The following is a 10,885-nucleotide window of genomic DNA, read 5'->3' as shown; positions in this document are numbered from 1 at the left end:
ATTACACTTCACCAAGGCATTGTGAAAGAATCCAAAATTCCAGAAAAGAATTATGATCATTGGGTAAAAATAGGGCAAGTTTATGGAGCTGTACAGTAATATGCAATAAGTAAATGCACACTGTACCAACTTATCAACAAAAGACTCATTAGTAGTTGCAGTCTAGCAATTAAGAAGCCAATTGATCTGCTATTGAAATATTTGACATCCCATCTGATTTAAGATTCATCCATCAGAGATTCGTTTGATCAATTTTACCTTGTACACTATATTTAGTCTAAAAAGAACCAAATAATAGAAGTAACTCGAAATAAATTGACAGATCAAGTTCAAGGATCAATAGAAACAGCTGCTAACTGAGTTCATTTAAGTTGTAGATGCCAATGAAAAGTAAGACCAAACAGAAAATACTTTTCAAGTTTAATGCTACAAACACAGCTGCTGAGTTCAATCTTATTGGCTGCAGATATAGATGAACCATTGTTTATGCATCGACTTGAACGGATGTCGGGTATCGGATCAGACATCCTCCTTTGTCACATAAGCTCCTACAGAAACCATAAAAGAATAATAAGATATTGCATATTGACCAAGGATCAAAGCAAATCAGCAACAACAAAAGTGAAAAATAGAAAGGGAGGGAAATGACTATGGGCATAAGTGTACCGGAGTAACATGAGCACTTTGGAAAAGTGTAACAACATCATCAATATAAAAGTGAGCAACTCCACGAGAATAATATGTTTTAACAGATTAAAACTTAAAGAGATAAAACCTGTAATCTCAAATGCCCTATGTATCAACCATTCTATGATGGTGTACTTCTCATATCCAACATAAGAAAACAACAAAAGATAGTCAGAAACTAGGATCCCAAGACAGATATGATGGCCAAGGATAACAATATCAACTCAATTAGTTTATTGTCATCAAACCCTCCATGTTACTGAATTAGAAAGTTTATCCAGTAAAAATCAGAAAAAAAAAAAAAAACATGTATCCACAAGTCAAGTTGTTACATCCTTCCACTGATCATATATGATATTCAGTTACCTAGAAGTGCAATAAAATCTAAAACTGTTTTTTATTTTTTTTCTATCACTATTATGTGCACTATTTTGATATGCCCAATTAAACAACAGCTAGATTATTACAGAGGGACCAATTGTGTGACATACTTCTTAAACTTACCAGAACTCCAATTGCCATCAGTTTAATTAGGGACTCTGTTTAGATACATTTTCAAAAATTAGAAAAGCTCGACTCAACTCGAGTTTAGCATATCTCTGCTTGATCTGGCAATACAATCCAAGTTAAATTCGAATTCATCCCAAATTTGATCATGAACATCCAAAGTAGAATTCCTACTCTGCAGATTGAAAGATCGTTTATCACAATATCAATTTCAAGGCTAACCAAAAGACAAATAGAACTATTACATGCCAATCATTTTGGATGCAGCAACAAATACATGCAAGACATAGATTATGTGTCATTGACATTACGAATGGACTCAAGTCTCCCAAGAGTGATGAAATATCCAATCGAGTATGGAAATAGCACCATTCACATGTAATTCACTATAGGCCAATGTTGACACATGTTGCATGGTTTACTGCTTATAATTACAGCGAGCAACTTCTACTATAATAGCTGGTGAATGAGAGAATCTTGCAACTCATATAACAGCACCTAGCAAACTGCTGTTCAGAAATATGCTCGAAGTGCCAAAATGACAAGGTCCATCATGATTGTACAAAACCAAATTAGATCTATCAGTCTATAAGCAAAGACTACAATATTAAACCTAGATCATACAATAATTCAATAATAAAATTCATGGTTGAAACCATAGCAGAATTGGTGCCGGAATCTGGATAAGCTATGAACAATATGATCACGACTGGCTTAGGATGATCAAACCAGATTGATGGCAATGGAATCGGTTGAGAAAATAATTTCATAATAAAACACAAAAAAATACAAAAATGGCAAAACACAAAGATACAAAATACGATCAGAAAATAAAAAAATGTGCTAAAAAGGTTTCTATCTTCACATTTACAATATGTCTATCTTTTACAAGAACACATGAAATTGAATTATAATGAATAAAAAATTTATCGAATTTACCTAAAAATATTACCCATTTTTATCTAGGAGTTTCCCTCTTTTCAGAATTTACCTGAGGATGGCTCAATATGTTCAAATGCCCAAAAGCCCATGAACCGATTCACTGAATTATCCAGTTTAAATGAACTAAATTGGTTCAGATTCCATCAAATTAGATTTAGGAAGTTCCTAAAATAACCAAAATACAACAAACAGAATAATTGTTTAAATCATGTTTTCCTTTGACACTAAAATTTTGTGGTGAGTTGGACAAACTTTATGGTGTTCCAAATTGTGTTACACTAGATTGCATAATCAAGATAAAAATGTATCAAATTGGACTACAAAATTCACTAAAATTAATTTAAAAAAATATAAAAATCAATGGAGTAACTATTTAGATTGATGATTAAAGTCTGAGTCAAAAATCTGAGGTGAGTTGGAAAAAAAAAATGGGATTACACTTATAAATGAATTCAATTGCAGACTTAACTCGATTGCAGAATCATAGAGTAATTTATTTTCATTTCGATTCTGAAATCAAATGTAATAAAATTCATTTATGGACATAACACCATAAATTTATTCAACTCACATCAATCTTTCAGCATATATAATATACTTTTTTTTATTTTAACATAATTTTAGGAATATTTGAGTCAAATTTGACACGCTTTTATGTTGATTTTGTAACCGAGTATACCGCAATTCATTTATGAGTACAGTATAGTACCATAAAGTTTATCAAACTCACCTCAATCTTTTGATATGCCAGGCAAATATGATACAAACAGCGATTCCGTTGATTTTTTTTATTTTAGGTGATTTTCGGGATTTTTAGGTCTAAATTCGGCAGATTCACACTCAAACCCTATAACCCACGTAATAATCCTTAAAAGGCCAAGGACATATTTTTACACATAATAATCCTTAAGAGCACCCCCGGTAGATTTTGAAGAAAGGGGTAAAAACCAATATTTAAGATCAAACTCCAAATCCTATGGCGTTTTTATTCTCTTTATTAGCATCTTTATTTCATTAAGATATGAACAATTAGTGTTTATCCTTTCTTTTCAATTTTTAAACACTTTTGTTATCTATCTTACATGGGGGGTGGATGACAAACATTACAACAATGGTAGCAGATGGGAAATAAAATGGTTACAACAAAATACAAACAATAACAATATCTTTAATACATTTCACAAAGATGTTTTTGTTACTTGTGTTTGATCAATTCATATCCATTTGTGACTGACTGCCAACCACATGATTAAGAAATCAGCCAAAATAAAACTAGCCAAAACCTAATCGCTATTGAAAAGTACCGATACTGATTAGAGTTGGTAAACCAGAATCAAGCAACATTGCCAACTATGACCGAGAGAGTAGGCCATCTACAAAATCGCATATAATGAACTAGAGATGCAATATGATAGATCTTACAGCTAGACATTCCGAAAGAACCAAATAATGTCTAACATCACAAGCTATTATTTGAATACTCAACTAAGCACAAAGAAAAAAAAGAAAGTGATATGGAGATAGCAGCATAACAAAAAAATTTCTATAAAGGAAGAGCAAAAGCCAGACCATCTATCTTTGTGGCATCACATGAGCAGTCAACAAGTCTTGCAGACCCATTTCCGCAGCCCACAAATTCCTTAGGTCCAGAAGTTGACCTCCCCACACACTGCACCGTCTCAATCCCACACACTCGATTACCCTGACTGTTAAGTACACTGTTTTCTCCCACATTCTTCCCCTGCATCCCTGGATAAAGGCAGTAAACCTGATCATCACAACAGAAACCACATGAATTTAGAACCTGAGCACCACCCAGCATGTTTGCTTGGGTAGCATTAGAAACAAAATCCCCACTCCCTTTCGCTGGCTTCTGATAAGGAAATGATCCAATCTCTCCTTCAATCCTTCCCCTCATATCCACAAGCAAGCATCGAAGCCTTGCAACCTCAGCTTCCAAAGCAGCTTGGCCTTGAAGCCTCTTCATCAGTTGCTGGTTGATTGCTCTCAGATGAGCAACCTCCTCCTCCAAGGATGCAGCATGTGCCTTCTTCTTCTGCCTATACTTCCGAACAGCTTCTCGATTACCGCAAGACCTTTTCTTTGTAGAAGAGCTCTTCTCCATTGACTCGACAGCTTCATCAGGGGGGGCCGAGACGATCTTGGTGTGGACATGGAAGCAGGTATGTGTGTGTGAGAGAGGGTTGCAAGTGTGGGTGTGGGTGCATGTATGCTGTTGCCCGTCATTGAAGATGTCATCGAAGAAACTATCTATCGAGCGGCTGCCCGGAAGATCATCACCAGCGTTGGGTCCAGAGAAGACATCAGGATTCGAGAAATCGATGTCTCCGTCGTCCATGACCAAGCCCACAGTTCCTGAGATGGGAATTGGGGCTTCCTAACTGATGCCAACACAAAAGACAAAGCCTTCGAAAGGGCTCCGATCCGATGAAAGACAACGAACTAATTGATCATAAAAACTTCCAGATCATGAGCGCGACTCCGAAGTGAACGAACTCTGGGGAAGAAAGAAAGCCGGCGGAATACCTCAAAATCGATCACGCAGGAGAGGCATGAGGCCCATCAAACAAGAACTCCGGCGTCCAACCAAGAGGGTTTCTCTTCTCGCCGAAACCCCCCAACCAAGAGAGCAAAGACAGAGACGACAAGAGCAAAAAGAACAGGAATGTAAGAGAGGATTTCGGAAGGAAATAGCTCGCAATCTTTCTGACCTAAGCATGGATCGATGGAGCCCGAGCGAAATATTACTTTGAAAGGAAGCAAATAAGGAGGATTGGCTGCAGCGGAACGCCGAACCGCCGCTTTCCGGGATGAAGATGACGTCAGGCTTCAATGGTTCCCCAGCGCTGAGATCGATCAGAAGCCGTTTGATCGACAGCCAACGTCCATCTGCTGATGCGATTAGTCAAACGTCAAAACAACTAAAGTCAACAATATTAGAAGCATTGACTATGGTCGTCCCGGGAATTATATATAAATACAAATATGCCCCTTTTCGCTTCATTTATCAACAACGTGGCATACATACCAACATCATTAACATTGTTAGCTTCAGTATCACAACAAGAGACTGCTACTTTGGGTACAAATTTTGAGATGATTGCAAGATCAAACCAAGTATCATTTGCCATCACAATAACAAGTACTCATCGACGTCATTTTGAGATGAGTTACCAGTAGAATGCACAATGTTAACCAAGACTTTAGAGTAATTAAATTAAGGTACAGGAACAAAAGTACACAGTTTCTAAAAGCAAAAGAGACACATAGAAGATTACCCCAACAATTCCATGCAAAGAACGTCTATTGGAAAGAACAAAGTCGTGAAGTCAGACACAGATCACAAGGGAGAAGGAAAAGACCAATCACCTAATGCTTCGGTTGTTTGTAGGCCACAACCAAGATCCGCAAAATGGAGCAAGGCACTTCCAAGCTAGGGGGTCAGTCTATATTCACAAGATGGAGCAACTCGTGTGTCCTTTCCCCTTATTTTTCTTAAGATTGGGTGGCTGAAGCACCACTTTAATGGCCGCATCAAAAACTGCCTTAACATTCTGCACATTGCAATTCATACCAAAGCCTGAGGTACCTCACTAAGGTGCAATGAACTCAAAAAGTTTCACATAGGGATGAGAACATACTTGCTGGGTCTTGGAGCTGCACTCGATGTAGGCTGCCGCGCCAATCAGCTTCCTCAACTCTTCCCCCTTGAATCATGCAAACGTCATCATAAGCAACTCCAGCAATGCTGTTGAATGAATTAATACGATAAAAGGAAAAATGAAGTTAAAGCTGCAGATCTCCTGCAACAACTCTTACCTGAGCAGTACTCATAGGTACTGCACCAGGGTGATCTATAAAAAACTGCTTATCATCCCGGAGATCTGTCAACAAAAACATGCATGATTATTTGTGACATACAAAAATTAGAAGTCATCCTGCATCACCGAGATGGCATTAATTTGTATTGAGCAATGACCATCCGACAAGCAAATCGAGTTAGCATCATCAAGTGTGTGTTGTGGATATCCAGAGAAGAATGACCAACTCACAAAAAGAGAAAATCTCCATGCCAATCTCACTGGAAAATAGTTGCAGTTTTCTAGCTCATACACGGAAAGAAGACTTAAAAGCTGATTTTACGATGATGTCGTGAGTCAAAAATAAAACATTGTACCAAAGGATGTGAATCTGCAGGTGTGCCACTGCATAGCACCCACACACATACAATGATGAGTAACTCAAACTCTAATCTGTATATGTGAATCTTCTTAAGGCTTTGAAGATTCCAACCTATTCATGCCTAAATGCTGTCCACTACATATTTTAACAAATAACAACCAATTCGGTCCAACAGAACCACCAACACCAATTAATACTTTACCCATTGACTTGTCAGCTGTGATGTCTAAGATAAAGCAGAAATTCACAAGCTCAAAGAAAATGCATACCTCAATAACCACATTATTGATAAAAGAGACATATAACAGAACTTTAAGCTAACACTTTCCTTCCAGTATGTTCATATCTTCAATTATTTCCTTTTCTCTCTCATATACAAGTAATTATGACATAAAGCATAAACAATAATCATAGGGCTTCAAATTTTGATTACGGTCTTCACAAGAAAGTCATTTTAGAACCCAACATAACAAAAACAATTGCCTCTCTTTGCAAGATTACTGCAATTTAATGATGTGCATCGCCAAGTGATTTTACCCAAATCCATCACAATATCAGCTCAACCTTTTTTCAATAGTGTTAGCAATAATGCTTCTTCTAATTGCCCAAGATTTTACCCCAACATACATCCACCCCTCTCACTTGTGTTCCCATGATCATCACCGACTCCAGTAGTTCTGTTTCAGATGAACAAATTATTTTCTTCTTGTATTAACTTGGAGTTCTTTGAATTTTTTCACAAGTATATCGTGCAAATGTTCCTCGTACTAAAAATCATTAACGCTTTCCTCCAAAACATTAATTCTACATTATAAAAAGCTGCCCCTCAAACTGCAGGAAAAAATATTGGCCTCCTAATACTCATACTTCTCAGCGCTAAATGGTGTTAATGGAGTATCATTTTCAGGAGGAACATAATAGCTCAATTAAAAACATGATCCCTTGTTGCCAGAATCTTCATATTCATGATTGAATACTAAGAACTCTGAAGGTGGAAGTTTAAGATGCATAGTTGGATTTGTGGATCAGGTCCATCGGTCCAGGTCAAGAAACTTGGCCTATATAGATGTCAGTTCAAGTTCAAGACCAGCAAATGTTCCTTTGGTTCCATTCCCAACTCACTAGACCCATTCCCAGCACTACTGAATTCCTCTATAACTTCAACCAGAAACAAAAACCTGGAAGTCACATATATGAATCAACAGTTGCAATGCATCAAACCTCCATAGAATTTCTCCAACCCATGCAGAAATCTTAATTAATCTCAGCAACATTTCTTCGCTAGAAAGATTATGAGAACCAACAAAGAATATTGCTTTACCCTATTAATTCTAGAAAAGTTATTCCTTTCCACAACGTCCAGCATATTCCTGATCATGCTAAAAACAGGAATAATTATAATAAACATCACTAAGATCAGCCATCAGACTTCACAAACTGTAAATCAATCATGTTCTGCCTTCTGTCACATGTATATGTATATATGTATATATGTATATACATATATGTATATGTATGTATATACATATACATATATGTATGTATATACATATACATATATATATACATATATATACATATATATATACATATATATACATATATATACATATATATATATATATATATACATATACATACATATATGTATATGTATGTATATATGTGTGTGTGTGTGTGTGAACCCCCTCCCTCCAAAACCTCATACAAAGAAAAAGAAAAAACATCAAATATACAAAAATTAATAGCCAGAATAAAAAGAAATCTTTCTCACAAGTATTGCAAAATTAAGAGATGCTTCATTATTGCAACATGTATCTCATGGAAAATGGTGAAGATTGTAGCATTGGAGCATGACTTAGTAGCAGGAGGATCCCACGGAATGGAAGAGAAATATGCTGACCATAGCTACTGTTAAAATATGCAGTGTCCTTGGAGTTTAGGTTAAAGAAAAATCCATTCTAATCCTTTTTTGTACTATACCTCTTCAAAATAACATTAAAACAAATCAGTGCAATTAAACAGTCAACATGAACAATGATATCCAAACTGTACACTTCATGAAACACAAAAAGTAGGCTTAAGATAAAGAAACAAATTAGCAAGAGCAGACTAGCAAGTCCCATTAGCATCTGAAATCTAAACCTTATGGAAGACATGATTCATATGGAAATACCAAATTGAAATTTTAATACTTAAGCAAAGTACTACAAGTTCGTATGAATGTGAATCAATCATGTTATATTGTTACTATCAAAATGGCATATAATAGACAAAAATTACATTATAGCTTTTGAATCTAGGCCCAAATTATGTGCATTATACAAGCTAAACAATACAATTAAAGGGCACTTAGAAGTGACCTTGATTAATGGAAAATAGCTTTTCCATGATAACATACATATAGGCATTTTGGACTCTCCCAGCTAAGTTTGCTTCAGTATGGTGTAACAACACAATATGACAATAGGAAGTTCGACAACTTTGTGTGCTTATACATTATCATGTAATCACTGAAATTGTTTGGAGTTCAAATGTGCATAGACATAGCCATATACTTGACCAAAATAATTGGAGTCATGATGATTACCAAGCTTTGTTCCAACAAGAATTATAGGCACACCAGGTGCGTAGTGACTCAGCTCAGGAATCCACTGAAATGGGGAAAAGGGCAAATAAGGTAAGGAAAAGTAGAATGTTGACAAGTCAACAGCAAATACATGATAAAAAAAGAACTTAAATACAGAGATGAAGGTAACCAGTTTTTGCCTTCTTAGCCACATTTTCATAGCTCGCTTTACTTATCAAAGAGAATGCCAGCAAAAAAACATCTGCACCTCGATAGCTCAAAGGTCTAAGTCTGTTGTAATCCTCCTGGCCTGACCCATGAAACCAAGACAGCATAGCAGGCACATTATAATACATAAAAGGGTCAGTGACTACAGAGAAAGAAACAATATGAATAACCAACAAGAAGAAATGCTAAAGATTACCAGCAGTATCCCACAGGCCTATGTTAACTGTGTTACCATCAACTACAACATTAGCACTGAAATTGTCGAATACCGTAGGGACATAATCCTGTCTCCAAAAAATAATCATAATAATAACAAACCAAATATTTAGGCATATAAAGGAAGGCTTTGCTCTGCTCTCTAAGCTGTAATCAATGGTAAAAGTGTTGTATGGTAAATATTTCATCAGATGAACATCATTGACATGCATTTCATAAGGGATTGGATGCCTCAAAATATGAACCTGTATGTTGATAAGCAGATTGTTATTTCCTAAGCTGGAACTCTTTCAGATCCAAAGATTCAACAACAGTAACTTTCCAATCAAATGCATCAGAAAAGACAATATGAGATTAAAAAAAGGATGAAATTTTCTGAAATGCAACGCCCCAAACAAACCACAAAATAACAGGTTCCCAAATCAAGATCAGACCCTAAAAATGATGCAAAGCTTGCACCTTTCCCAGAAACTCGATGAGACCACCAAGAAGCACCAGACAAATCACAAAAGAAACGGACTTTTCAGTACTCACCGTGGGGAAAGTGTTGCTGGTGTACGATATGAGCATGCAGGTCTTACCGACGGCGCCGTCGCCCACCGTGACGCACTTTATGAACCTGGACGCACTCATCTCCTCCGCCTATCTCCTCCTCCCCTCAGAAAGCAGTCTTTTCTTCCTCCTATTCCACCTGCTGCAAGGAGCGTGAACCCGACTAGGCGCGGATTCAACGGGTACACATCTGAAAGCCCCAAGAGAAAGCCCCACGTTTGTCAGCCGACTCGAAAGCCTCCATGGATAGCAAAGGAGCAAGAAGAAGAAAGCCCTAACCCCAGCCCCGGAAGGAGAGGAGATGCACAAAACGATCGCCTTAAGGTCCCCTTCTCTCCCTCTCTTTCCCTTCTCTTTCCTCCGGCTCCGTGAAGAAACGAAAGAGAGGAATAGTGGGAGAGAGAAAGAGAGAGAGGAGGCGCACCTTGGGTTATGGGGAAGAACGGATCGGCCGGTAAATGGTGCGACGGAAGCGGTCGTCAAGAAGAACAGATTACATTATTCCATTAACAATGTGTGTATGTTGTGTGAGAGAGAATTAATATTATTCAGAGGCGTAAAGAAGGCCTTCAATATACTTCCAACTCCTACCCAACGTCATCACCTCCCTCTCTCTCCTCTCCTTCAAGTTTAATTCTAAAAGAATAATTAACTGATCTAAGTTTAATTCTTGCTTAACAAAAAGTTAATTCTTACCTGAGAATCCAAATAATAGCAACCATAAAACAAATTTCTCAAGTATGTTATTATGTTATATTATAAATAATAGTATTTAGCTAAATCAAAACTTATTATTATATCACTTCTAATGATTTTTTGATATTAATACAACACATCAATTTAGCCTAAATCGAACTAAATAAATTAATTATCGATTATGATAATTGATATTAGAGCTGACATAATATCTCTTACGATATGAAGTCACTATTGTATTAGTCCCACAGCACTATCTCCATTTAATTTTCATCATATCTAAGG

At 36.7% G+C, this 10,885-nt stretch overlaps 2 protein-coding genes across 8 annotated transcripts; both read right to left on the bottom strand.

The window, feature by feature from the left end:
* Nucleotides 1-292: 292 nt before the first annotated feature.
* Nucleotides 293-4,500, bottom strand: LOC135676332 (basic leucine zipper 23-like). 3 transcript variants are annotated; one of them, XR_010514248.1, is made up of 3 exons: nt 3,706-4,500; nt 1,192-1,295; nt 293-548 (listed from the first exon to the last, which is right to left on the bottom strand). XR_010514248.1 is itself a non-coding variant. In XM_065187389.1 (2 exons), the coding sequence occupies exons 1-2, from the start codon at nt 4,493-4,495 to the stop codon at nt 520-522; spliced, it is 819 nt and encodes a 272-aa protein (XP_065043461.1). In that variant the 5' UTR covers nt 4,496-4,500; the 3' UTR covers nt 293-519. The 3 variants fall into 3 exon arrangements, 2 of the variants coding, with proteins under 2 accessions (XP_065043461.1, XP_065043470.1); XM_065187389.1 differs by lacking the exon at nt 1,192-1,295; XM_065187398.1 differs by lacking the exon at nt 293-548 and having other exon boundaries at nt 1,259-1,369.
* LOC135676341 (rac-like GTP-binding protein 5) lies at nt 293-10,429 on the bottom strand. Of its 5 annotated transcripts, none has more exons than XR_010514252.1 (9): nt 10,184-10,420; nt 9,887-10,094; nt 9,333-9,420; nt 9,109-9,218; nt 8,930-8,993; nt 5,977-6,041; nt 5,799-5,864; nt 5,527-5,711; nt 293-548 (listed from the first exon to the last, which is right to left on the bottom strand). XR_010514252.1 is itself a non-coding variant. In XM_065187433.1 (8 exons), the coding sequence occupies exons 2-8, from the start codon at nt 9,983-9,985 to the stop codon at nt 5,610-5,612; spliced, it is 594 nt and encodes a 197-aa protein (XP_065043505.1). In that variant the 5' UTR covers nt 9,986-10,094; nt 10,329-10,429; the 3' UTR covers nt 5,349-5,609. The 5 variants fall into 5 exon arrangements, 2 of the variants coding, with proteins under 2 accessions (XP_065043505.1, XP_065043484.1); XR_010514250.1 differs by lacking the exon at nt 293-548 and adding an exon at nt 4,909-5,046; XR_010514251.1 differs by lacking the exon at nt 293-548 and adding an exon at nt 4,911-5,049.
* Nucleotides 10,430-10,885: the final 456 nt, after the last annotated feature.

Source organism: Musa acuminata, chromosome BXJ1-1 (assembly GCF_036884655.1).
Source record: "Musa acuminata AAA Group cultivar baxijiao chromosome BXJ1-1, Cavendish_Baxijiao_AAA, whole genome shotgun sequence".
Taxonomy (NCBI): domain Eukaryota; kingdom Viridiplantae; phylum Streptophyta; class Magnoliopsida; order Zingiberales; family Musaceae; genus Musa; species Musa acuminata.
The sequence above is the reverse complement of the archived record's forward strand: the minus strand, read 5'-3'. Positions and strand labels throughout refer to the sequence as shown.